The sequence below is a fragment of the Peromyscus leucopus genome, chromosome 8b, assembly GCF_004664715.2.
Source record: "Peromyscus leucopus breed LL Stock chromosome 8b, UCI_PerLeu_2.1, whole genome shotgun sequence".
Lineage (NCBI taxonomy): Eukaryota > Metazoa > Chordata > Mammalia > Rodentia > Cricetidae > Peromyscus > Peromyscus leucopus.
Window position 1 is genome coordinate 50,023,656 of NC_051086.1, and position 27,721 is coordinate 50,051,376.

General features: G+C 42.4%; 1 protein-coding gene across 1 annotated transcript; it reads left to right on the top strand.

Annotated features, from left to right (window-relative positions):
* Nucleotides 1-937: 937 nt before the first annotated feature.
* Nucleotides 938-27,373, top strand: LOC114693129 (myosin-2-like). The gene is given in 41 exon segments (XM_028869374.2): nucleotides 938-1,077; nucleotides 2,761-2,984; nucleotides 3,085-3,228; nucleotides 4,521-4,677; nucleotides 5,760-5,787; nucleotides 5,869-5,983; nucleotides 6,078-6,170; nucleotides 6,716-6,779; nucleotides 6,899-6,997; nucleotides 7,802-7,905; nucleotides 8,359-8,497; nucleotides 8,800-8,918; nucleotides 9,007-9,156; nucleotides 10,226-10,396; nucleotides 10,485-10,794; nucleotides 11,386-11,465; nucleotides 12,776-12,863; nucleotides 12,950-13,067; nucleotides 14,740-14,863; nucleotides 14,950-14,998; nucleotides 15,001-15,042; nucleotides 15,045-15,084; nucleotides 16,337-16,592; nucleotides 18,115-18,357; nucleotides 18,469-18,645; nucleotides 18,728-18,873; nucleotides 18,955-19,045; nucleotides 19,133-19,522; nucleotides 20,116-20,242; nucleotides 21,201-21,319; nucleotides 21,433-21,629; nucleotides 22,257-22,440; nucleotides 22,521-22,686; nucleotides 22,787-22,911; nucleotides 23,052-23,360; nucleotides 23,445-23,648; nucleotides 24,186-24,311; nucleotides 24,388-24,558; nucleotides 24,640-24,744; nucleotides 24,853-24,948; nucleotides 27,093-27,373. Coding segments are annotated over 40 exon segments (5,823 nt in total). The 5' UTR covers nucleotides 938-1,077; nucleotides 2,761-2,780; the 3' UTR covers nucleotides 27,246-27,373.
* The last annotated feature ends 348 nt before the right edge of the window (nucleotides 27,374-27,721 follow it).

Genomic DNA, 27,721 nt, shown 5'->3' on the forward strand with positions numbered 1-27,721 from the left:
TAGTCAGTATTTAATATTTTCCTTAATATGGCAGATAATATATTTGCTATATCTTATTAACAAAAGAAGGTAAGAAGATATAAGGAAATAGCCTTCCCAAGCTATTTATATATACAGCCAAATCTCTCCCACACTTCTCTGGGGTATTGCACTATGTTGTCATTTTTTTTTTCTTAATGTGCTATGATAGAAAAAACACTGGGAAGTACTCTCAAAAACCATCTTTTACTACTAGGAAATACTCAACTTTCTTTCTTGCATGCATGCCAGAAGAAGGGAGCAGGGAATGGCATGCTGCTGTATAGAGGAACAGCTCGGCCAAAACAATTGTTTGTTTTTTTTTTTTTTTTTTAAACAAGAGTCAAGACATTCCCAGAATGCTGGCAAAACAAAGAGAAGATAGATTTTTTTTCCCTCTCTGTTTCAATTGTTACATGCATGCAACTTCATTTTTTCACTGGGCTGGAGAGAAAGGATTAACAGGTGAAAAATGAAGCCTTGTAAAATTAAAAGAAACGTATCTTATTTATATCATTTAATATGTGAAATATGCGAAAGTGATGCGAGGCTGGGACGAATGGCGTGCCTGGCTGGCTGGTGGGGCCAAAAAGAAGCTGTGAGCGCAGCCAGGTATCCTGCGGGCTGGCCACTGTCTTTATCCAGCAGCCTGAATCTTCTCAAATTATCCATAGGAGATTTATCCACATACTCAATAAGAAAAATATTTCTAATTATATCCAACCATTCTTAATATGAATGAGAATTATGCAGAGACGCCAGATTGCCAGGAGGGCTTTTGCCAGACAATTCCTTTTGACTTAAGAAAGAAGAGGCAGCTGCATTGTTTCCATAGCTATCCATATAAAAGAGTCCCGCACAAGGCTGACTCGTCCTGCTTTAAAAAGCTCCAAGGTAGGTGGGAGAAGGACACTGGCCACTGCCTCGGCTGCAGCTCACATCTGTGAATGCCGGTGCCCTAGCCCGTGGGATTTTATCTCTCAACTAATCGAGTGCCTTCCTCTTTTCTCATACAGGACCCTCGTATTTCCCAGCCACAGCTCCTCGTTTACCAATAAGGTAAGGTTGGGACTAACCAGTCCCTGGAGGTGTGATGGAGAGCCTCTGGCTTCCTGTCACTTAGCATCCTTGGAGAAAGTGCTTGACTCAGGAAATACTAACAACTGCATTTAAGGGAAGGGACTGGGGAGGGAGGGAGGGAGGGAGGACTTTCACCCCTGCATTGGTGATTCGGACACTTGTAGCAAAGTGACTTGGGACATGTGAGCAAAAATCAATTTAATAGATTTTCTTTTTTGTCTCTGAAAAAAAAAACCTACTAAAATCTTCTTGGTAGAAAGGCTCAGATTTTTGTAAAAATATATCCTGCTATTAGAAGTCATTTAGTAAACATGATTTCTAACAAATAAAAAAGGAAGTTCTTAGAACAATGGTTCTTTAATACTTTTTGATAGGCCTGGAAGAAGTTACCTTATAAAACCAAAACATAGTGAAATTTTTGAATATGGAAATAAGGTATTCCATAGCCCTATCACCACTGCATGCTGCATCTCTGAAGAGAGAAACCGAGGAAGTAGATTTAAGCAAGGGGCAAGCATTTGATCCCACAGTGACTGTAGCAGGATTCTGGTGTTCCCACCTCCCATTGTTCTGTTACCTGTACCTAGAAGTAGTGAAGGACAAGCTGCCAGGTCTCAGGTCCTGTACAAGGAAACTGGGAGCCCTGGGAGCCCTGCCACGTGGGTGTGCAAGGATGAGGGTGGGTGTGGGTTATTTCCTTCATAATTTCAACTTGGTTTAGTGTGCAAAGACATCATGCTTGAGTAGCTCCACCCAGCATCCAACAAAAGGGCGCGGAGGGGAGCGGGGGAGAAACAAAATTAAAATTCTTCCAAAACTACTTTGTGTAAATTTGCCTGAATCTCTATATCTCTATCAGAGGAAATAAAGTTATCTTACCTTACGTGACCAGAAAGATGTGTGACGTTAGATAAATGATATTTTATATGCAAGTAATAGCCTGAACCCTTTCCAATTACTTAGTAGGCATTTTAACATGGTTTTCCCACTTTACATCACCCTATCCTTAGGGCTTCAAAGTGAAAAGAAGCTGGTATTATATAATCCCTGCCCTAAGGAGGGAGCCACCGAGGCTCCAAATGATCCTTGGCATCATCACTCTACCTGTAACCTAGTTCCCCAGCTAGGATGCCTGTCTCAGAGGATGGGAAATGCTGGAGTCCAAGCCCTGAGCACATATCCCTGGAATCTCATGCATTTTTGTTCTTGTGCAGTTTGCTTTAGCGGCTGCAGCCTGGTAGCAGTAGAACTGCCTAGAGTAATTTACTACTGGGTCCCTGAAATAAACACTGTGAAGATCTGCTGGTTGGACTGGAGACAGCCTCAGTGGTTAAGAGCATTTGTTACTCTCATTGAGGACCCGAGTTCAGTTCCCAGCACCCATATGGTGCCTCACAACCATCTGTAACTCTAGTTCCAAGGGATCTGACACTTTCCTCTGGCTTCTGCAGATACCAGACATGCACATGGTGCATATTACAATTACATGTATGCGTACGTGTGTGCGCGTGCACACACACACGGGAAAGATAGTCATACAGATCAAATAATAATAATTTTTAAAAAATCTGCTAGTATATCGGGCATTGCAAACTGTATAATTTATTATTATTATTATTATTATTATTATTATTATTATTATTATTATTAAATCTCCTTTAGGATCTGTGAGTTCAGCAGCCATGAGTTCCGACGCCGAGATGGCTGTTTTTGGGGAGGCTGCTCCTTACCTCCGAAAGTCTGAAAAGGAGCGAATCGAGGCCCAGAATAGGCCTTTTGACGCCAAAACATCTGTCTTTGTGGCGGAGCCCAAGGAGTCCTTCGTCAAAGGCACCATTCAGAGCAAAGACGCAGGGAAGGTGACCGTGAAAACCGAAGCGGGAGCGGTGAGTAGAGAGCCTGCCACGCTGTACGTGCCTCGTTGCGCTGCATTCTGAAGGTTTGGTCACTCCCTTGACACCGATAGTTATATTTCCTATTTACCAGACCCTGACGGTGAAGGAGGACCAGGTTTTCCCCATGAACCCTCCCAAGTACGACAAGATCGAGGACATGGCCATGATGACCCACCTGCACGAGCCCGCAGTGCTGTACAACCTCAAAGAGCGTTACGCAGCCTGGATGATCTACGTGAGTGGCCCTCCACCAGGGGTTGTTACGGTCATCACCACGTGCCCTAAAAGCCCATCACTCACACCTATGCACCAATATGTCACAAGTATCTATTAGTCCCTGGAAGTCACTAGCAGAATTACTAGTTACTATTGTGAATGTAAGGCGCATCCTGAAAGCAACACTTTATCTCCTCGCCCAAGGGAAGGCCACAGTCTTTGCTCTCCGCCTTGACCAAGGATGTGTTGATCAAACATACTCAGGCCGCCCTCCCTCTCCATTGCTGTTGCTGAATCATCTCAACGAAGGAAAAGACAAACACGCTGTAACATTTAAAAATGCGATTTTTCAGGGATCAAATTTCATTCATTTTTTACTCTCTCCCCACATAACAATAGTTTGGTTCTGGTCCTTCCCTCCTTGAACTCCCTTCCAGAGTCCCCAGGCAGACTTGAGTGCTTTGTCCTGCTGTTCGTACCCCTTTTTTAAATTCACATTGACTATGTTTTTCCTGGTCATTCACTGACTTCTCCATCTCCTGTGTTACCTGGGAATTTCTCAAGGAACACTATCTTATTTATGTTGTAGCCTGACTGCCTTGCAGGGTCCTGCACGTAATATATCTCCTAGCACATAATAAACATTTTGAGTGTCGTATATTATATATTCGTATTTTCATACAGTTTAGCTGGTACTGGTATTCAGCGGGACAACATTCACACAGTTCAGATATTTATGCTCCTGGTGGGTGCCAGTCCTTAACCAGCTGACAGACATCTTTTAAATCCCGGCCTGGTAATCATGATGCATTTATTTGATCTCTGTCACTTTGTAACTCAAAAATATTTTACAGTGCTTCCCAATGCGGCTACATCTACATACTGCCCCATTTGTTTTCGAAGGGCTTTTATCATGTTGTCTCAAAATGTTCCAAAGTCCCCAATCACCCCTTATTGTTGAATACATTTATGTTCAAATTTATGTTCTTAAACATCCAAATTGTCTCAAGTCTGCAAAGGAAATACATTCCCATTTCTTTCAAACAACAAAAATGTCTCATTTTTTAAAGTCCACACTTTAAATCAAATGGACAGATATGACTTTGATGCTCCTGCTGTGTGAAAACCATGATGAGTGCCAAGGGCAGCAGTAGGAACTCCGAATCTGTCATTTCCCCCAAAGATGTTGCTATCTGACAACCATTGGCTTCCATGCTGATTCCGGGAAGAAATGTACTCATGGAAATCCAGCTAAGTGAGTTGCCCAGACAAGAGGGGTCCTTGGTAGTCATTCTCTCTTTCCTTACACAGACCTACTCGGGCCTCTTCTGTGTCACCGTCAACCCCTACAAGTGGCTGCCGGTGTACAACCCTGAGGTGGTGGCGGCCTACCGAGGCAAAAAGCGACAGGAGGCCCCGCCCCACATCTTCTCCATCTCTGACAACGCCTACCAGTTCATGCTGACGGGTGAGTGGCTTGGCTATTTTGTATGTACCTAATCTTTCTCGCCACAGATCCCTAAAGAGAGTCTTGAATCAATTGCATTACACCCATTAGGATGATCCCTTCTCAGAGGCTCCTGTGAGATAGCATAGAAGGCCTATGAGCTCTTTAATGTGTAAAGGTCAACAGAGGTTGACAGTGTGAGACATATGAACACAAAAATACAAGCATCCCTGTGCAGATACACACACACAAATACACACACACGCACAAATAGACACAGCCACACATACAGACTGGTTCTCTATTACCATAAGGCAAGAAGCAGGAGAACAAACTTTGCTTCTGTGATTTTTCTCCTCAGTGTCATAGATTATGACCAACAGTCCACAGGGTGTTGCCTTTGCCAGAACCAACTAGTCAGATTTTAAGGAGTTTCTGGTGTTAGGACATTGTTTGGTGTTAGGCAGGTTGTGACTCTGCCTCTCAGGTGTTTCTCTCAGCTAGCTTAATCTTATGCACCTGCGGCCCCGTTGGCAAGGGCCTGGAGAATTCATTAGGCAGAGTAAAGCATCAGAACAAATTCTTGCTTCCCTTTAAAAATACAATGAAACCATGATACCGTCAAAGCTTCTACTTTTACCCCCTTATTACTGCTCATCCATCAAAACATTTCCAATGTCCAAGTCTCATTAGTCCTTTGGCCCACTGTGAAGGAGTCACTAACTTAAGTTGTCATCAAAATGGGATGGAAAAGCCAGGGCTAGTTTAGATATTGATTTGGTGGTAGAGTACTTGTGCCTCAGGAAAATGCAGCCGTAGAGTCACCCCTTAGACCAAGGCATTTTTCTTCATCACAGGATTCCACCCCTCCCCTTGAATGAAATGTTCTGGGAAGATATAAGAGTGGTTGTGTTTGGTGTGAATGGGTGCGTGTGTGCTAAGTAGGGGAGCAGAGGAGAGGGGAACTGGAAAGATGTTAGGCCAGTGTGCACCAGGCCCTAAGGCTGCTAAACCGAGAAATATCAATTTCATACCCTTGGACTGTTCTAGTCACTTACAATGGGGTTTGAAACGACACTAAGTGCCTGCAATTTCTTTTGCAGACCGGGAGAATCAGTCAATCCTGATCACGTAAGTAGGTTTTCATGCTTCCTTTCATGGCTGTGGAAGTTGCTAGATGTGGAGCCTCCTATGATTGTTTTGATTTGACAGCGGAGAATCCGGGGCCGGGAAGACTGTGAACACGAAACGTGTCATCCAGTACTTTGCGACAATCGCAGTCACTGGGGACAAGAAAAAGGAGGAGGCACCTTCTGGCAAAATGCAGGTGAGTCTGATTGTCACAGAGTCCAGGCTCTGTTGGGGCTCTCAGGCAAGAAAGCCCTGAGCCTGAGATGTGAGGACTGATCTTTCCCTTGCAGGGGACCCTGGAAGATCAAATCATCAGCGCCAACCCCCTGCTGGAGGCCTTTGGGAATGCCAAGACCGTGAGGAATGACAACTCCTCTCGCTTTGTGAGTCTCTTATACACTGTGATGGGTACAGTGATGGGCACATTGGCTGAAATCTGCTGCAGGATGGCCCTGATGCCGTCTTTGAATCTTTCATTCACAGTATATTAAACTGTGGTTTTTTTTTGGCTTATTTCACAGATCAAAAAACTCTGGCCTAAAGGATATGCGACTCTTTTCTGGAATTATTCTTATTCTTATTGTTATTATTATTATTTACACTGCAAAATACTCTATTTTTAATTTTAATTATCAATAACTGCATCTATTTATGAGAAACAATGGGATGTTTTAATATATTTATACATCATGGGCTAATTAATTCAAGCTAATTAACACAGCATCACCTCCTGTATTTATACCCATAAATTCTTAAATCAAAGATAAAATCCTTCTACTTGTAAAATGGAAGATAGATATTTTATTCCTGTTGTAAATAGTCTCTGACATGGTTTAAAATCAAAGCAGTCATGTTCCAAGTGTTTTGAACATTTTCAGTGATTTGACATTATTGAAAACAAAGTAGACATGTTCGTTTTCCTTTCAAGGGTAAATTCATCAGGATCCACTTTGGCACTACAGGGAAACTGGCATCCGCTGACATCGAGACATGTGAGTGCGCATCTGTAGCGCCATTCTGTGCTTAGGACTGCTCAAGCTGCTGAAAAGCAAACCTGCTCACCGTGTCGGTTTTTACAGCTCTCCTGCTTTTGATATCTGCTTTTTTCTAGATCTGCTAGAGAAGTCCAGGGTCACTTTCCAGCTTAAGGCGGAGAGAAGCTACCATATTTTTTATCAGATCACATCCAACAAGAAGCCAGAGCTGATTGGTAAGGAATATCAGTCAGTTCCTCTCCAGTCACCACACGATACCTGTCAATGCTCACCCTGATACTCCATGTCAGAATTTTGTTGAGTTTTTTCTTTTTATTTTATTTAAAAAAAAAAAGCTTTACAGGGTTGTTTATATAGCTCAGAGCTGAGCCCAAGGTCAGTCTTCAGTATCCAAAAAGGGAAGCTTTGTAAGTTGGTTAAAATTTGTATTTGCTTATCATAAAAATTCTTGAGAAAGGAAAGTGAAAAACCATCTCCAATTTCCACTATGAAATAACCATGTAAACACCTAGATAAATATCATTCTACTTACCTTCTATACTTATATCATTATGTATAGATAAATGCATACAATTTACCCAGTTGAAGTTATGGTTATACTTTTGTAATTATTTATATTTACTGAGTGTGTCGTGTTTCTTCTTATTAATATTGCTCCACAGTATTATGGATGGTTGCATAGTGCTCCACCCTAGAGACAGGCAAACTTTACTTAATAATATCCCTTCCCTTTTGAGGCTTTAGTCTGCTTTCATTTCTGATTTTTAAGTACTAGCCACTAGAAATACTAATATGAGGTAATCTATATTCTTTGAAAATTTCATACATGCATACCATTTGTTATATTGTAGCAATGTTTAAAAATTAGCCAGTGACAGGGAACCATCCTCCAGGTATTCAGTGCACGTCAATCATCTTTCACCTTCTTACCGTGTAGTGGCCTTAGAATCTGTCTGAAAATCTCTTGCTTTGATGAAGACAGTGACTGTGCTCATCTTTGCTCTCTTCCATGTGCTTAGAAATGCTACTGATCACCACAAACCCATACGATTACCCTTTTGTCAGCCAAGGGGAGATCAGTGTGGCCAGCATTGACGACCAGGAAGAACTGATGGCCACAGATGTAAGTAGAACACAGAGCAATGCTAGGGATTACTTTGCTGGGGCAGAGAGGTGGTCCACTCCAATAACTCTTCAGAGTCTCCAGGACAAACAGCAAAGGAAGAGTTGAGGGTGGTTAAGCAAACCCTGGGCCCCTGGGGTTAGATGCTGTCCCTCAACAGGCTTTGACCATGTATCACCTCAGAGCTTGCCAAAGTCCTTGCTGACTTCCAGGTGTGACTTCTTAAAATAATAAGTGTCTGAGGTTTATCGTGTTTTTCTCCGAGGCTTCCTTTTGACCTGTGAGGTGACACACACCTATCACTTCATTGCTCCAGTGAGCATCCTTTCCATGCCCTTCCCTCCAGTACTGCTGATGTGGTTTCCTCAGTTTGATCAGCTAGGGAAGAATGGGAACAAGAGCTGTGAACAACAGATCATAACCTAACAGTTATCATCTTGATTTTGTTGGCAGAGTGCTATTGACATTTTGGGCTTTACCAATGATGAAAAGGTCTCCATCTATAAGCTCACGGGAGCCGTGATGCATTATGGGAACATGAAGTTCAAGCAGAAGCAGCGTGAGGAGCAGGCTGAGCCGGATGGCACCGAAGGTAGAGTTGTGTCTTCCACCTGACTTTGTGCTTCATCTGAAACTCATGTCCTTAACGTGTTACCCTGAGTTTTTCTAGGAAGGCAAACTCACATTTTAGATCTGAGCTTTACAGAACACTTAAAAAATACACTATGTCAAGCATGAACATGATTTTTGGTAGTCAAGGTCTTGAACTCTGTGAGAACATAGGCAAGACTATCATATACTGAAAACACTGTGCAACATACATGAAGATTACATTTTCTTAAGAAAATGGGCTTCTTTGGGCCCTAATACCATTGTATCCACCCTTCCTTTTAGTTGCCGACAAGGCTGCCTACCTTCAGGGTCTGAACTCTGCTGACCTGCTCAAAGCCCTCTGCTACCCCAGGGTCAAGGTTGGCAATGAGTATGTCACCAAGGGCCAGACTGTAGAGCAGGTAAGTATGTAGTTAAAAGCCACCACAAGGGATGAAAGCATAGTACAATCCTCATATAACTTCAAGGGTTCTGTCTTCATCTTTTAAGGTGACCAACGCAGTGGGTGCCCTGGCCAAGGCCATGTACGAGAAGATGTTCCTGTGGATGGTCACCCGCATCAACCAGCAGCTGGACACCAAGCAGCCCAGGCAGTACTTCATCGGGGTCTTGGACATCGCTGGCTTTGAAATCTTTGATGTGAGTTGCTTGATTGATGGAGCATCTTTATAGTGGTGAATCTATTACTAAGAATTTCTGAGTACTAGGACCCATTCTTGCCACTGTCTGTCATATGAGGACTTAAAGGAGATTTGCTTGTCACCTACTTGTCATTTCCTGTAGCAAATGACAAACAACACATGTAATGAAGACCCTTCAACTCACAGCAAAATGGAAGGAGTTTGATTGGGGAATGGAGGGGGTGCTAAAAACCCCAAGATATAAAGGAAGCTGATATTAAATAGCACAGTGAAACTTAGTAACACGTAATACACTCCAAGAGTGCAGAAATCACTGAGAAATACTTAGGGAGATAATAAAGGCTGAGAAAGGCTTAATAATTTAGAATCATCATTAATTAAATGCAATCAAAATTTAACGCTTGTTAATGTCATTTCATGAAATAAAAATTTCTATTTGATCATGAAATACATTTTCCTGCTCATAGCTTTTTAAAAGTTTATCTTCTTTCTGATTATTACAATAAAATTTGGCTTTAACGGAAAATATAGAGAAGCAAGGAAAAGCACATAATTCTACTCAGTACATCTAATTCATTTGACATTTGGTAGGGTTCTTAAAGATACAAATGTGTGTTGTTATTTTATACGTGATCTGTTGTGTCTTGTTTACTCTTTTCATTTCGTACTAAATAACAATTGCAGTCACTTGAAATTCTGACCACAGTGGTGTTCCTGCAATGCAGGATCCGAACCAGCTTTTTGTGGATTGAGAATTTGCTCTTAGATGAGGTCCCTGGAAGACATGGGGGTAACTGGAATAAACATAGGGAGAATAAGTAGAAACTCAGAAAAAAAGTGTGTAAATTTAAGCAAATTCAAGAAAAGAGTATTAATGCTGACTTTAGGCTTACTATAAAACAGCAACAAACTGTAACTTCTATGAGCCTCAAGCCTTCCATACTTTCTTGTTTTGTATTACAAAAGAGAGTCTCCTGACCAATGAGGTTGACACGATCATCTAAAAAGTATTGTGAATAAAATGCCCAGTTAATTTCAGAGTGAAATAAGCACATCTATTTATTCAGTTCAACAGCCTGGAGCAGCTGTGCATCAACTTCACCAATGAGAAACTGCAACAGTTTTTCAACCACCACATGTTCGTGCTGGAGCAGGAGGAGTACAAGAAGGAAGGCATCGAGTGGACGTTCATCGACTTCGGGATGGACCTGGCTGCCTGCATCGAGCTCATCGAGAAGGTATCTTACTCCGTCTGCTCTGAGCACCCTTCCCATGTACTTTGCTGCTCATGGTTACTCAGATGCCTTTGTCTCACCTCCAATCCAGCCAATGGGCATCTTCTCCATCCTGGAAGAGGAGTGCATGTTCCCCAAGGCGACAGACACCTCCTTCAAGAACAAGCTGTATGAACAGCATCTTGGAAAGTCTGCCAACTTCCAGAAGCCTAAGGTAGTCAAAGGCAAGGCCGAGGCCCACTTCTCCCTGATTCACTACGCGGGCACCGTGGACTACAACATCACCGGTTGGCTGGACAAGAACAAGGACCCCCTGAATGAGACCGTGGTGGGGCTGTACCAGAAGTCTTCAGTGAAAACTCTAGCTTACCTCTTCTCTGGAGCTCAAACTGCTGAAGCAGGTGAGGCCTCTAAGCCTTAACTTTCTATAAATATTACAACTGAGCTATTAGTTTGAGGCTGGTGAGATAGTCTCAGCAGAAGGGTGGCATGCTAAACCCCTCATTCCTTGAGTAGTAAGCTACTTACCTCCTTCCTGACAGGGACCTTACCATAATGGCCAGAAAGGAACTATCTGGTTCTCAACCAATGAAAAGCCTGGGGTTCTGTAATTCTCTCCTACTCTTCCATTCTAATGAAGGTGAAGCATCTGGAGATATTAAAGACAATATAGTGACCGAATTCTGCCTTTTAGTGCTAGTTTCTACTGATGATTTTTGAAGTCATTGTGCGCCAAGTATTAGTATCAGAAGGTCCACCTCTTCATGATTATGTGACTGCTGTTCTTATCACCTCCATAAAGATAATGAATCACAGAACAGTGGGTGTGAACTTAGTTGAAAAAAACAAGATTTCAAGAGGATCAGTGTGGTGGGAGGAAGTTGCTGGGGTGGGGGAAGTTCCTCTTGAGCATTGAAAGCACAGGAATGAGCAGGATGGAGCCCCCTGACTCAAGACTGTGTTTGAATGACGCTATCTTTTCCCGTCTTCAGAGGCCAGTGGCGGTGGGGCTGCGAAGAAAGGTGCTAAGAAGAAGGGGTCTTCTTTCCAGACTGTGTCTGCCCTGTTCAGAGTAAGAACAAACTGTGACACCTCCAATTACCTTAGGAATTTGGCTTCAGAAGTATGAGATCACACTTTCCAGGAGACATTAGAAAAGGGCTGACGTTTACGACTTCTGTTAATATGAAATGGGAGAGATTTAAGTCATGTAGACATTAGCTTATCTCACCTCTCATGCTAAGCCATCATAGAATGAAGGGGATCTCTTAGGAAATCTTACAGAACTTAATGATCCACCATTCAGAATCTAGTTGGGTGACAAGGACCAAAGCCTTGTACAGAAAGAGTAAGAAAACATCAATGAGACTAAAGAAGCTGTCAGTCATGTTGCTGCACTCCTGTAAGCCTGGGCTTGGGAGGCAGAATCAGGAGGACTGAAAATTAGAAAACAGTCTGGGATGCACTGTGAGAATATAATAAAGACAGCAAGCCCCAAACTAAACCAACGTCAAAACAAATAAAATTAATGCAACCTAGCAGCTAACCTGCAAAGAAGCTAATAAGATATTATTGCTACTGATCCAATCAGTGGTCAACACCAAGCTATAAGGTTATTTTCTTATTGATGGAAATGTAGAAAAAAATGTCCAGGGTCCAAATATGGTACAGGTTTGTACTTCTTTATTGAAGAACCATAGAATTTAGTAAAAGATGGAGGCACCATCTAACAGGTAAAAATAGTTGGGTGGCCGAAGGTCCAGGAGGAAAGCAGGACAATACTGATGTAAAGTGAGAAGAAGCATATGCCAGCCTTCTTCACATCCATCTCTCCTGCCAACAAGAATGCGGGAAGATGGACTGAGGAAGAGCATCTCGGCAGAAGTGGTAAAGGTCTTCTTTGATTGAAAGCCGTCCCTCCTGTGCCAACGGCAGGGAGTTCAGGGAGTGAAGTGCTTGTCCTGCAGGTCTGGAGGTCTGAGTTCAGATTCTCAAAACCCACATAAAAATAAAAAATGATATGGTGGTGTGCCTCTACAGTCCTACCAATGGCAAGAGGCAGGGATACATGGATCCTTAGAGGATCCTAAGCCCCCAAGCTCTGGCCAAGGTGGCAATGTTCTAGTCCAATGAGAGACCCTGTCTCAGCCACTAGGTAGAAGGCATCTATGGACTAACACCCAAGGTTGGCCTAACGCTCCACAGGAGTGGAATACATGCATGAATATGCACATACAAAACACACACACACACACACAAATAAATAAAAGAATGAAAACCAATTATGCAGACAGTCAACCCAAGCCACAGGTTGATTTTACAGCTATCACTGACTGCTCATCCCTCTGCTGATAGTCTGACAATGGTTTCTTGACCTTACAGGAGAACTTGAACAAGCTGATGACCAACCTCAGGAGCACCCACCCACATTTCGTGCGGTGCATCATCCCCAATGAAACCAAGACTCCCGGTAAGAGTCTCTAGAGGGAAAGCAGAAAGCATGACTGCCATGTGTCCTTTGTTGTGTTCTGCTGTGAAATAAACATGTATTTCCAGGTGCCATGGAGCACGAACTGGTCCTGCACCAGCTCAGGTGTAACGGGGTGCTGGAAGGCATCCGCATCTGCCGGAAGGGCTTCCCCAGCAGGATCCTCTATGCAGACTTCAAGCAGAGGTCAGGCTCTCCTAATTATGATGTGCCTTTGATGTTTAGTATAAACAAGTTTGATGTAAGCAAAGCAATTTAGTGAAAAGTGTGCCTCTAATGTTTTTAACTGACCACAAAAGAACGAAAGATTTTGAGTCTTACAACACTTTAAAAAAGATACTATGTGAGCTGGGCAGTACTGGCTCATGCCTTTAATGCCAGCACTTGGGAGGAAGAGACAGGTGGAAATCTGTGAGTTCAAGGCCAGCCTGGTCTACAGAGCAAGTTCCAGGACAGCCAGGGCTACACAAGAAAACCCTGTCTTAAAAAAACAAAAAGACCAAGAAAGGCGCAAAGCTACACAGAGAAACCCTGTCTCAAAAAAAAAAAAAAAAAAAAAAAAAAGACAACAAACAAAAACACTCCACAAAAAACTATGTGTTAAAACATTCACTAGATTCACTAAGGCTCACAGATATGTCCCCTCGCCTCAGTAATTAGGAGAACTATATCTTTTCACTACTTAATGTCATTTAACCCTCACCATGGAACAGGTGAGAAAAGAACTACTATGACCTCCTTTTCTGGACAAACGAAGTAGGGGTCAGAGAGACCAAATTACTTGCTTAAAGTCAAAGCTAATAAGTCACTGGATTGGGATGTCACATGTAGAGCTAGTTACTAATAGGTCACCGTCTCAATTTGTTTGATTTCAGTTCTCTCTCACAGAAGAGCTTCCCAGTATCCCCCAGAATAAGAGGGGACATGTTGTGGTGACAGTTCCTTGGTTAGATCTTTTTTCTCCTCCCTGATAAACTGATCTTGAGAATCGAGAATGAGTTCTGGGTGGTAGCTGCAGGGAATTGATCTCCTCTAAGTCCAGAGATGGTTAAGTTGACAGAGAATAGCAATACTCCAGACCGAAGGGCATCCAAAGTTTGCTCTTAGGCCGATGGGATCATTTCTCATATTGAAAACATCATCTACTCTATTTCTTATTATTTTTTTATTATTAAAATATCATTACATCATTTCCCCCTTTTCTTTCTTCCCTCCAGCTCCTCCTATGTTTCCCCTCCCCTTTCCTTCTCAAATTCATAGATTTTTTTCTTTAGTTAATAGTGTTACTATATTCATTAATTAAAAAAAAAAAACAGATTTCCTGGACTTATGATCTTCCATTAAAGCAAATTTATCAAACAAAGATAACACATTATATTGCATAGGCCATGTACTCCTAAATATGAACAAAATTATATAATCCTCGAGGACAGGGTCTCCAGGAATTAAAGGAAAATAAAGAAAGGAATTGGATGGGTATGGTGGTGCACACCTTTAATCCCAGCCCCTGGGAAGCAGAGGCAGGTGGGTCTCTGTGATTTGAGGCTAATCTAGTCTACACAGTGAGTTCTAGGACAGCCCTGGCTATATGTAGAGAGACTCTGGCTAGAATGAGAGAGAGAGAGAGAGAGAGAGAGAGAGAGAGAGAGAGAGAGAGAGAGAGAAAGAGAGATTGCAACTATAAAGAAAGGCACAATGGATTAGAAATATATAGCCAATAGGTTGAGAAACCATGCAAATAATATCTGTTGTGAACAAAGAACAATAATTATAAAAAGCTTAGAATTTTAAATAAATCATTTAGAATTTGGTTACTGTTTATAAGACAAACCTTTACAAACTACACTTACTTTAACAGATACAAGGTGCTAAACGCAAGTGCCATCCCCGAGGGACAATTCATTGATAGCAAGAAGGCTTCTGAGAAGCTCCTTGGCTCCATCGACATTGACCACACTCAATATAAGTTTGGTCACACCAAGGTAATCCTCTCGAAATCCAGCCTCATGTCTTCCTGCCATTTGAATTTTGTATAAAGTTTCTGATCTTCAACATTGTCCGCACACAGGTGTTCTTCAAAGCTGGTCTTCTGGGGCTCCTAGAGGAGATGAGAGATGACAATTGGCCCAGCTGATTACCCGAACCCAGGCATGTGCAGAGGGTTCTTGGCAAGAGTGGAGTACCAGAAGATGGTGGAGAGAAGGTATGAAAACGTATAGTTGATTTGCATCTTGTGTCTTCAGAAATACACTCAAGGTGGCTGACAGTTAGGACTTAGCTGTGACAAGAAGACCAAAGTAAGAATGAATAAATAAAACTCTCATGGGAAAGTGGGAGAGAACTTAAGGTCTGTCAGCACTGAACATACCCTGAGTGTTTAGGTGAGGAGTTGAGGAGTATTGAACATAGATAGTTCTTTATTTAATGGAGAAAATATACCAATGAGTAGGCAGAGATGAATTTTTATCCTTATTTAGTTATGGCACCATTTTATTAGACAGATCATTAAATAGGGACCTTGAAATGTGTAGTAGTTGCAGAAAACGGTTTTACATAGTATAAAAAACTATTTCTTCAGTTGAATCATTTCTATTATTGGACTATTGTAATTTAAAATAGGGTATTTGTAAAGAACTTTTCACAGAAAGTTATGACAGTGTCATTAAAGGAGTTGACTTCCTGGTAGTCTAATTGATGGAGGGGAAGAACAAAAAGATGACAGAGCCTGTCTCAGGACCAGTAATGAGAAGCATGTCACATAGCACTTATATATCCACACATATGAACAAGTCTGTATTCATACATACACAAGTTACATGAGACAACTTTTATTACTTGCCATGATGTTGTGTTTGGCTAGGTACCTATACATGGTGGTTAATGATTTTTAAATAACATAGATTAAGGCAAATGTAGAACCATAAAGTATAATGCAAACTTCACAACACTAAAACTGTAAAACTAGAGACTGTCAAAGAAATCTGACTTTTGAAGTCTCCCACACCACCTCTATCAAGGGCCATGACCCCTTCTACTGCCTTCTGCTATCTTAGAGTATTTGAAGCACTGATGGACAGCAATGCCTCCCAAAGGGAAGTCCTCAATTTGTGTCATTGGTAACTTTTGTGATCTTATTAAAAATGTAAAATTTCATGTCCATCGAAATACCCCAAGTCTGAATTTCTGGAAGTTGAATTCAAGAGTCAGTATGTTTTAATAATCTCTTCAGGTGATTCTTAACCATGTCCAAGTTTGAGATGCACTGATGTAGAGAAATGGATGGTTACAAGTTCTTGACCATCACCATAAAATATAACGTTTCCAATCTGCAAGGTTGAATGCAAGTGAAGAATAGGATGGGATGGAGGGGGACAGAACCTCCAATCCTCACTCCAGAGTTTTACTCTCATCTCATCATCCACACAGTATCTAATTAATAACCACTGCATTTTCAGGGAGTCCATCTTCTGCATCCAATACAACATCCGTGCCTTCATGAATGTTAAGCACTGGCCCTGGATGAAGCTCTTCTTCAAGATCAAGCCTCTCCTGAAGAGTGCAGAGACAGAGAAGGAGATGGCCACCATGAAGGAGGAGTTCCAGAAAACCAAAGATGACCTTGCCAAGTCAGAGGCAAAGAGGAAAGAACTGGAAGAAAAGATGGTGTCACTGTTAAAAGAAAAAAATGATTTGCAACTCCAAGTTCAGGCTGTAAGTTTGTAAGGGGCTCTATTTTGGGTCTCACTAATCAGAATTAATTGCTAGCACTCTGGCCATAATAAGTGAGATGCATAATTGACAGGGAGACACTCATTGTAGAGCGATGGTTAAAGACTCCAAATGTTCACATTTCTCCCACTACCCAATGAACACACACAAACCAGTGCTGTGACAAGGAGGTAGAACTGTCTGTTGTCCTCCAGTCTATACAATGTCATCAATCTTCAGGAATTGTGGCTTCTTTTCAGCTTGAAGACAGTCCTCAAAAGTGATTAATACAATTCAATCCCAAATAATATATTAAGAGGAAGACGACATGGAGAGAGATTTTTTCCTTTAAAACTTCCTTGAACAACATCTTGACATCCACTGGCCTCATATTACCATATAGACAGCTGATGGGCCACAGTGTTCTACTACATCAGGCTGTACTGAATTACTGTTTGTTATTGACCTCAAAAATTCATGCTTGTTATTCCTTCCATCTCCATGGGCAGAGACTTATTGTATCACACCTACAATTCTATCTTTGCATCTAAGCTGGTGTGCCTTCACCCAACCTTTATTCCATCAAATTTACTAACTGCTTGCTTCTGGGTCAGCCATCTTAGAAATACTTCATTGAACTGGGAATGTAACTTACAGGACTATTTGGGTTAAACGTTACTCATCACCTGGCATATACACTTCCTATTAAGATTGGTCTCTTCTGTCAAGTTGGGGCAGTGTGATAACTCCTCCAGGCTTACAGAGGTGGTCTTCTTTCTGCTTCCTTCAAATATGTATCCAGTTTCTCTCTAATGCTCCCTAGAGAGTTACTCAGATCCTGTCCACATAGCTGAGTTCGTGACATGGAGCACATCATCATCTCTTAGGCAGTCAAAGGGTGATGGCTGTGGATCATTAGCATATATATACATATATACATATATATTCAGTGTTTCTCATTTTCTGTCCTCCCAATTCTCCTTAATTGGGAAAAAACAGGTTGCAAGAAATTTTATTTTAATACTTTACACCTCAGTTTGGATTCAGGGCGTCTTAAGTAGGGCCATTCTGCAGTATCACAAAGAAAAATATATCAGCACCTGTAGCACTTTGTACTTTCCCTGCACAAATGTTTCCCCATCTGCCTCCTGCTGTTTCTACTGTAAGCTGATTCCTACACACTTCCACACCTACCCATCGAGTTTCATGAAAGCACCATAGAACAATGTGTTTGATGTCGAAAATTATGAATTATGTTTTAAATTCAATATCAGCCTTTGAGAGATGACTGTTCTCATTGATTATAAAAACATACTGTCATAAAGGAAAGGAAAACAACATAGTTTCTTTTTCACACATATGCAAAATGCATTGCACACAGTAGGTAGTTTATGAAACAAAAGTCCTTGAGAACATAAATAAATGAACATAAAATACCCAATAGACCAACCTAAGGAAATTAAAGTCTTATCATAGAAATATATTTGTTCTTTCTTCCTAATTTTGATTGTATTGCCAATTCCAGGAAGCTGAAGGCTTGGCTGATGCAGAGGAACGATGTGACCAGCTGATCAAAACCAAAATCCAGCTGGAGGCCAAAATCAAGGAGGTGACAGAGAGAGCTGAGGATGAGGAGGAGATCAACGCTGAGCTGACGGCCAAGAAGAGGAAGCTAGAGGATGAGTGTTCAGAGCTGAAGAAAGACATCGACGACCTGGAGCTGACACTGGCCAAGGTTGAGAAGGAGAAGCATGCCACAGAGAACAAGGTATGAGATATATACATGGAAAGTTTATGACCCTTTTAAATTATGAAGTAAACCATAAGAGCCAGTCTATTAAAACATAACATGTAATGCAAAGCATGTTTGCTTCCGAAGGTGAAAAACCTCACAGAGGAGATGGCAGGCCTGGACGAAACCATCGCCAAGCTGACCAAGGAGAAGAAGGCCCTCCAAGAGGCCCACCAGCAGACCCTGGATGACCTGCAGGCAGAGGAGGACAAAGTCAACACCCTGACCAAAGCCAAAATCAAGCTTGAACAGCAAGTAGATGATGTAAGTTGTGTATTATCAAGGGAATGATTTCCTTCTAAAGGAAACTATGCACTCCTTTTGATGCAACACTATATTCATTTAGCTTGAAGGGTCCTTGGAGCAAGAAAAGAAACTTCGCATGGACCTAGAAAGAGCCAAGAGGAAACTTGAGGGTGACTTGAAGTTAGCCCAGGAGTCCATCATGGATATTGAAAATGAGAAACAGCAGCTTGACGAAAGGCTTAAAAAGTAAGCATGAAAGAACTGCTTAGGGCTTTGCTTCCAGTGTTGGCGATGAACAGAATTTCTATCTTGTGTTTCTCTTTTAAGGAAAGAGTTTGAAATGAGCAACCTGCAGAGCAAGATTGAGGATGAGCAGGCAGTTGGAATTCAACTGCAGAAGAAAATCAAGGAGTTGCAAGTAAGTAAATGGCTTCCATCAGTCTAACTCATCGGGAAAAAAAAGGACTGACCCAAGAAGCTGAGTCTGTACTTCCACCACCCCCAGGCCCGCATTGAGGAGCTGGAGGAGGAAATCGAGGCAGAGAGGGCCTCCAGAGCCAAAGCAGAGAAGCAGCGCTCTGACCTCTCCAGGGAACTGGAGGAGATCAGCGAGAGGCTGGAAGAAGCCGGTGGGGCCACTTCAGCCCAGATCGAGATGAACAAGAAGAGAGAGGCTGAGTTCCAGAAGATGCGCAGGGACCTGGAGGAGGCCACCCTGCAGCATGAAGCTACAGCAGCCACCCTGAGGAAGAAGCATGCTGACAGTGTGGCTGAGCTTGGGGAGCAGATCGACAACCTGCAGCGTGTCAAGCAGAAGCTGGAGAAGGAGAAGAGCGAGATGAAGATGGAGATCGATGACCTCGCCAGTAATGTAGAGACAGTGTCTAAGGCCAAGGTACATGGCTGGAAAATTGATATTAATGATGCTAATCTATATGGATAGGTCAGTTTGCATAGGGCACTTCACATACATCAAGTCATTTGTCATTTGCAGTATTACAGAAAGGTGAGAAATGATACAAGTTTTACATACCAAGACATGGGATTCAAAGAAGGCAAACACATCAGACCATCACATTGCTAATAGGTGATTTGAGTACAGGTTCCCTGTGTTCTCCATCCAGGTTTCCAGCTGGATGGAATAGGTCTCTCATATTTTTTACTATATGGCCATGTTCTAGTATATGTAAAAGCAGTGAAGTGTTTTTAATATCCTCTTAGAGAACAGACCATATAATTCTTAGAGAGTCATCAAATCAGAATCTAATCTCCAAATTTTTATATTACTATTGCACATAGCTTTATAATTTTACTTCAATAAAAGGAAAGGCGTTGCCTAGATTACCTAATTTATAGGATAATTGACTTATTTGTTCAAACCAATATTTTTCTCCTTTGTAGAAAGACTAGACACAACAATGCTTATTTTCTCCAAGCATTGTCATCCCCTTCTCTCTCTCTCTCTCTCTCTCTCTCTTTCTCTTTCAGGGAAACTTAGAGAAGCTCTGCCGCACCCTGGAGGACCAGGTGAGTGAACTCAAATCCAAGGAAGAAGAACAGCAGCGACTGATCAATGACCTGACGACCCAGAGGGGACGCTTGCAGACCGAATCTGGTAAATCTCCATCTTCGATGGTGTCTGAGCATAGAGATGAGATAGTTAAGAATAAAATCACTTGGTGATGTAAGCACCTAATATAAGTAACTGAGAACGTGGGTGATTCACTGGAAGGCTCAGGCTCAGCCTGCATCCAAGGTCATGACTAGTTCAAGCTCTGATCCAGAAAGGTCATGAGGATTTATCTACAGAGCAGTTGTTGGGATCAGAAATCACTCCAACAGGAGCCCAGGGCTTCTGTCTCAGCCTTTATTTTTTGTTGTTGCTATTCCTATTTTGCAGCTCAGGAACTCAAACCCAGGGCCTCATACATGCTAAGCAAGTAGTCTGCCATGAAGTTATGCCCCCAGTCCTTCATGTCCTTTTGTTTACCTCAGCATGAACTAAGTCTTGGAATGGGGCAACGCACATGGCCGGCCGTCTCTCAATCATCTCTGGAGGCTCTTCAAGGTGGCTCAGTGGGTAAAGCCTCACAAACCTGGAGTGCTGAGTTCAATCTCCAGATCCCATATAAAGGTTGGAGGGGAGACCTGACTCCATAAAGTTGTCCCCTGACTTTCACATGTATACTGTAGCAATCACACACACACACACACACACACACACACACACACACACACACACACACACACACATAAATGAGCACATGCACGCTTATGTAGAAGTAGATAGATACTTGTTTTGACAGTCAGTACCAAATTTTGCATAAGGTTGTACAAGAAAGATTTCACTATTGGGAGGAAAAAGGAATTTAAACTGTATTTATTCATCTGGATTGCTAGGAAAGTTTCATTAGAGGACCTAGGGGTTTGCACAGAGTCTGAAAATGTCAGCAGATAATTTAATCATCCAAACTCTCAACCTGGGGTGCTGAGAGTTAAATTTACTTCTCAAATGGGCTTCAGAATATGTTCTTCACTTAGAGAACAGCAGCGCTGTTTTTTCTGTTTTCCAGGTGAATTTTCACGGCAGCTTGATGAGAAGGAAGCGCTGGTGTCTCAGTTATCTAGGGGGAAACAAGCATTTACCCAACAGATTGAGGAGTTAAAGAGACAGCTTGAAGAGGAAGTAAAGGTGATGATCCATCTAAGGCTGGCGGCTGACCCTAAAAGGAGCCAGCTCTATCAACTTTAAGGGGACTGAGTACTTAACTGTCTAGTACAATGAAGGTGTGACCATCTCCATAGGCCAAGAATGCGCTGGCCCACGCCCTGCAGTCCTCCCGTCACGACTGTGACCTGCTGCGGGAACAGTATGAAGAGGAGCAGGAATCCAAGGCCGAGCTGCAGAGGGCGCTGTCCAAGGCCAACAGTGAGGTGGCCCAGTGGAGGACCAAATATGAGACTGACGCCATCCAGCGCACAGAGGAGCTGGAGGAGGCCAAGTATGTGCACATTTGGGAGAGAATGGTACAGGAAACTTTACACATCCATGCCACAACATTGCAGACCAGCGTCTGTTTTCCAGACTATCATAATAATCTCCCAATAGGATGAGCATATCCCTGCCCCACTGACTTAACATTTAAGGTAGCAAAGAATAACAAATAATTGCTAACTACGCAGCTTGCTGCTCTTTGTCAAGTGCTGCAAGTTCATTGCTGCTTCTGTACTAACTGGTCCCTCTGTAAGCAACAGTCCTCGTAGGTCTCTCACTAGTTCACTCTGGGTTCTTAGCAAGACCTGCCCTAAACGGCTAGAGTTCTTGCCCTCTGACCACCATGGTTTATTTCTCTTGACAGTACTTACATCTTAATGGTGTTATTAAGAAACTTCAGACTTGACTGCTTGTTGATTTCTCTTACCTGTCTGTGAGCTTCACAAAGTGGGTGACATTGATCTTGTCCACTGCTGTATAGTCAAGTCTGGTTCTTAAGAGGCCCCAGTGACTCTTGTTAAATGAATGAATGAATGAGCAGCATTAATATGGAGCTTCCCATATTCTTCAATGCTTTGATACTTCATCTTTTCCATGGGGTTTCTTCTCCCTAAAACTTTATGTAATCTTCAAGGAAGAAGCTGGCTCAGCGTCTGCAGGCGGCTGAGGAGCACGTGGAAGCCGTGAACGCCAAGTGTGCTTCTCTGGAGAAGACGAAGCAGAGGCTGCAGAATGAGGTGGAGGACCTCATGCTGGACGTGGAGAGGACCAACGCGGCCTGCGCTGCCCTGGACAAGAAGCAGAGAAACTTCGACAAGGTGGTTCCCGAAGCATCCTCTCTTTGCTCTGCATACCTTCCCCTCTCCTTCACAGCAGCTCACTGCTCTCGGTTTTCCAGATCCTGGCAGAGTGGAAGCAGAAATACGAGGAAACACATGCCGAGCTGGAGGCGTCCCAGAAGGAGTCCCGCTCCCTCGGCACTGAGCTCTTCAAGATGAAGAATGCCTACGAGGAGTCTCTGGATCAACTAGAAACCCTGAAGCGAGAGAATAAGAACTTACAACGTGAGGCCCTTTCTCTCTCAACAGTTCCTGTGACTGAGAGGTATCTCTTCTCTGTCATGCTTTGTCCATATCCTTACCTGTTTTCCGCCCCCATTAACAGAGGAGATTTCCGACCTCACCGAGCAGATTGCAGAAGGAGGAAAGCGTATTCACGAACTGGAGAAAATAAAGAAGCAAGTAGAGCAAGAGAAATGTGAACTTCAGGCTGCTCTAGAGGAAGCAGAGGTACAGGATGCATGCTTAGCCAATCAACATTTCCGGGAAGAATTGAGTCCACCTATAGGGCGAGTAAACAGATGCGTCGCACACAACTCTCCAGCATGCTTCTTTGTGGTTTGCTGATATTGCCTCTTGCTGTCCTTAAGGCATCTCTGGAGCATGAAGAGGGAAAGATCCTGCGCATCCAGCTGGAGCTGAACCAAGTCAAGTCTGAGATTGACAGGAAGATTGCCGAGAAGGATGAGGAGATCGACCAGCTCAAGAGAAACCACATTAGAGTTGTGGAGTCCATGCAGAGCACGCTGGACGCGGAGATCAGGAGCAGGAATGACGCCATCAGGATCAAGAAGAAGATGGAGGGAGACCTCAATGAGATGGAAATCCAGCTGAACCACTCCAACCGCATGGCTGCCGAGGCCCTGAGAAACTACAGGAACACACAGGGCATCCTCAAGGTAGGTGGCACCAAGACATGGTCCCAGAGGAGTGGGGTGACTCAGCCTGAGGACATGGTGTCTCATTGATTGTTTATTGCACAGGATACCCAGCTGCACCTGGATGATGCTCTCCGGGGCCAGGAGGACCTGAAGGAACAGCTGGCCATGGTTGAGCGCAGGGCCAACCTGCTGCAGGCTGAGATTGAGGAGCTGCGGGCCACGCTGGAGCAGACAGAGAGGAGCAGGAAGATTGCAGAGCAGGAGCTGCTGGACGCCAGTGAGCGCGTGCAGCTCCTGCACACCCAGGTAGGGTTTTGTACAAAGACCTCCCAGCAGTAAACACTTAAACATCTCAGAACATAAAAGCCTGAACTTTTAATATAACAGCCAGATTTTAACTTCTGCCCAATTTCACTGTGTTACTTTGGGAAATCTCTCACTGTTTTATGTTAGCAATTGTTATTGATTTTCTCCCTAGAACATTTTAAGGGTGCCTATTTATATCTATTTACCCTTACTATCAACATTGACGTTTTTATTGTGAAGAAATGGCATGTTACAAACATCTGTTGTAATATTATTTATGTGCGTGGATAGTCTGATTGGTAGATGACAATTATAAAATCATAAAGCTGATTCATCTACTTCTAATGCACATGAAAATGCTGACTATTCTGCAAATTTTTTTTATCCTTTTCTATTTATAACTGTGGTATGTAATGGAATTCTTTAATGTTAAAGGGCATTTCTTTTACTTACACATTTTTATCTTATGTTTTTCAAGAAATAACTGCCACTAAGTACTTTGATAACATAGAAAATGTAACACTTATTTTTAACCAGAACACCAGCCTCATCAACACCAAGAAGAAGCTGGAGACAGACATTTCCCAGATCCAGGGAGAGATGGAGGACATTGTCCAGGAAGCCCGCAATGCAGAAGAGAAGGCCAAGAAAGCCATCACTGACGTGAGTAGAGTCACATTTTTGCAGAGTGAGCAGTGAAGCCTCCTGATATCAATAGCTTTCTTGTTTTCCTAATAAGGCCGCCATGATGGCAGAGGAGCTGAAGAAGGAGCAGGACACCAGCGCCCACCTGGAGCGGATGAAAAAGAACATGGAGCAGACAGTGAAGGACCTGCAGCTGCGTCTGGACGAGGCTGAGCAGCTGGCGCTGAAGGGCGGCAAGAAGCAGATCCAGAAACTGGAGGCCAGGGTGGGTCCCTGTGTTTGTCCATTTCCATGTGTTTCCAGTACCTCATTGGATCAAAATTCTTCAGAGCTTTCCCTTTTGTAGGTTCGTGAACTGGAGGGCGAGGTTGAGAGTGAGCAGAAGCGGAATGTGGAGGCTGTCAAAGGTCTGCGCAAACATGAGAGGCGGGTGAAGGAGCTCACTTACCAGGTAGGCGGTGGGCCTTGGTAGCAAGGAAGCCCCCTTCAGATATGTGTGGGACACAGTAATAGCACTTGCTTTGGGAGTAATGCCCTGTGGTTCTTAACAATCTTGCAGACAGAAGAAGACCGAAAAAATATTCTCAGGCTTCAGGATTTGGTGGATAAACTCCAGGCAAAAGTGAAATCTTACAAGAGACAAGCCGAGGAGGCTGTGAGTATCCTGAGGAGAGGGAATAGTGAAGTCCTAGTACTGAGAAAAGCTACTGAAGGATTTGATTTACTACCTCATTTAGTAAAGAAGCATTTGCTGTATACAGACTCTGTACTTCAGGGCTTTGTATATCTTTGTACTTTTTTGCTTATTGTTTCTAAGTATCAATAGGTTGGTTTTAAGGGAAAACCCCAACTTCCAAAGAAATCTCCTCAAAATTAAAAACAGAAATAATAAGGCTGTTCTTGAGGCTATGGTTGGATGAAGTGATACGGATATAAGAAGTATAAGCAGAAATCCCCAGACACCTAGTTGTTAATAAGCAAACTTAAAAATAATTCTTGGGGGCTGGAGAGACAGCTCAGCAGTGAAGAGGATGGGCTACTCTTCCAGGGGACCTGTGTTCAGTTCCCAGCACCCATAACCATCTGTAACTCTAGCAGGGCTCTGACACCCTCTTCTGGCCTCCATAGGCATCAGGCAAACAAGTGGTTCACAGATATACATTCAGGCAAAATATCTGCACACACAAAATACAAAGTAAAAGTAAAAATAACTCTTGGGCTAACATAGACATTAAAAAAGCATGATTACCAGATAATTATTTATTATAAATAAAATTACAAGGAAGATGTGACTTTTACAAATATATGGAACACAGCTAAAGCTGTTTAGAGGGTTAATTAATTGCTTTGTAGGCTTTTAGCATTAATCAAAAATAAAAATAAATGAATAAATTCATATCCAATCTAGAAATTAATACTCCTAACACAAATGGAAGCAAGAAGTTCTGTTAAGATAAAGGTAGTAATTAGCTGATTTGAGTATGCTGTTTTCTAATTTGACATTTTAATAATACCTGATAACTTTGGGAGAATTAATAAACAAATACATTTATAGCTAGCTTAATGAAGAAAATGAGAGGAAATGCAAAGAGCATGTCACTAATAAAAAGGGAAACATGCTTTGTACACAGAGAAGTGTTTTTAGTGTAATATATTAAACCCATTCAAAGAGCTCAGGTCACACAGACACTGATTATTTTTTCTGGAGAACATGAGTACCAAGTCAGGCAAAGGAGTTACTTCTGAATTACTATTGAAATGGACCCAGGTCCGGATAGGTCTTTCAAAATTTCAAGGGACAGATAATCCTCAGCTGTGTAAGCTGTTCAAGAGCAGGAGAAAAGATGCAAAGCATTCCAATTCGCATTACAAAGCTCACATAACCCTCATACCAAAACCCGTCCAAGGGAGGACAGTGGGCAGAAATGAAGGCATCCTTACTCCTGACTTACTCCTTATCCTGATGCCACAGCACGGATACAACACTAATACTAAAACCCACTCCACACTAAAACCCACACTTAACTGAAGGAATCGTCTATCACTGGATAAATAGGCTCAAGTCCTACAATGTAACGTCTTATTTGGGGATCTGGCAATACAACTGTTATACCAAAAGCAGGAGGAAATAATCACTTTGTGTCAAAATAATCTATAGTAAACTTCAATGGACATTTTAATGTTTAAATAACTATTAAATCATCCTTAATGTGATAAGGAATCACTAATTTCACTTAACAATTATCACCAAATAGCTAGCATTAACCAGCTGGCCTTGTTTATGTTCTTGACTTCTCTGATTTTTTTTTCTTCCTTGCTTTATTCATGGCATATGTCCATTTAGATATTTTGGTTGTTGGGGCTGAAGAGATGGTCCAGTCATTAAGAGCACTTGTTTCTCTGAGAGGATCTGAGTTTGGTTCCAAGCACCCATGCCAGGCAGCTAACAACCTGTAACTCCAGATTCCAGGAGATCCAACGCCCTCTTCTGGTCATCAAGAGTGTCTGCATACACAAATGAAATACATACATACATACATACATACATACATACATACATACATACACACACACACACACAAATAAAATCCTTACAAAAAGATATTTTGGTTACAAAATTGAAATGACATAACTTTGGGATACCAATCTCTAATCATAAAATTAATTTCAGTGGTAAGCAGGATCTCGGAAAGGGTAAGATTTTTACTTCTCTGCTGATGCCAAATTCTGCTTCTGTCTGTCTACAGAGCTTAGAAAGATTACAGCATGGGTTTATCACAATTCTGTTTTTATTCTCAGGAGGAACAGTCCAACACAAATCTATCCAAATTCCGGAAGATCCAGCACGAGCTGGAGGAAGCCGAGGAGCGGGCTGACATTGCTGAGTCCCAGGTCAACAAGCTTCGGGTGAAGAGCCGAGAGGTTCACACGAAAATCATAAGTGAAGAGTGAGCAAGTCCTGATGCTGGGGAGTGACTGAAGGGAGGCACAAAATGTGAAGCCTTTGGTCATGTCCCTGTAGGATTCTATTCCATCCTATTGCAAGGAAATAAAGAACCTAAGTTCCTTTGCGAGCAATATCCTTAGGCTGACCTGTCTTTTGTCACCTTCCTAAAGCAGTGTCAAAGTTTGAAAAATCTCAGGCTGTTTAATAGCCACATCCACCCAGCTGCTAAGAAATATGCACATATTCCTGTGTATCTTTGGTTTATCGAGACACTTTAAGTTGATAAAGTTGTCACTTATCAAGAAAGCCTGTCCCAATGAACAGAACTCTGGAAGTCATTTCTATTTCATCTTAGTGGTCCCTGGTATCTTGGTACTGTCAAATCCCAGGTAGTTTCTACATCCCATCACACAAACCCTATTTTCCAGGTCTAGACAAGGAATTGTGCTAAGTATATTTCTACAGAGATAATTCATACTAA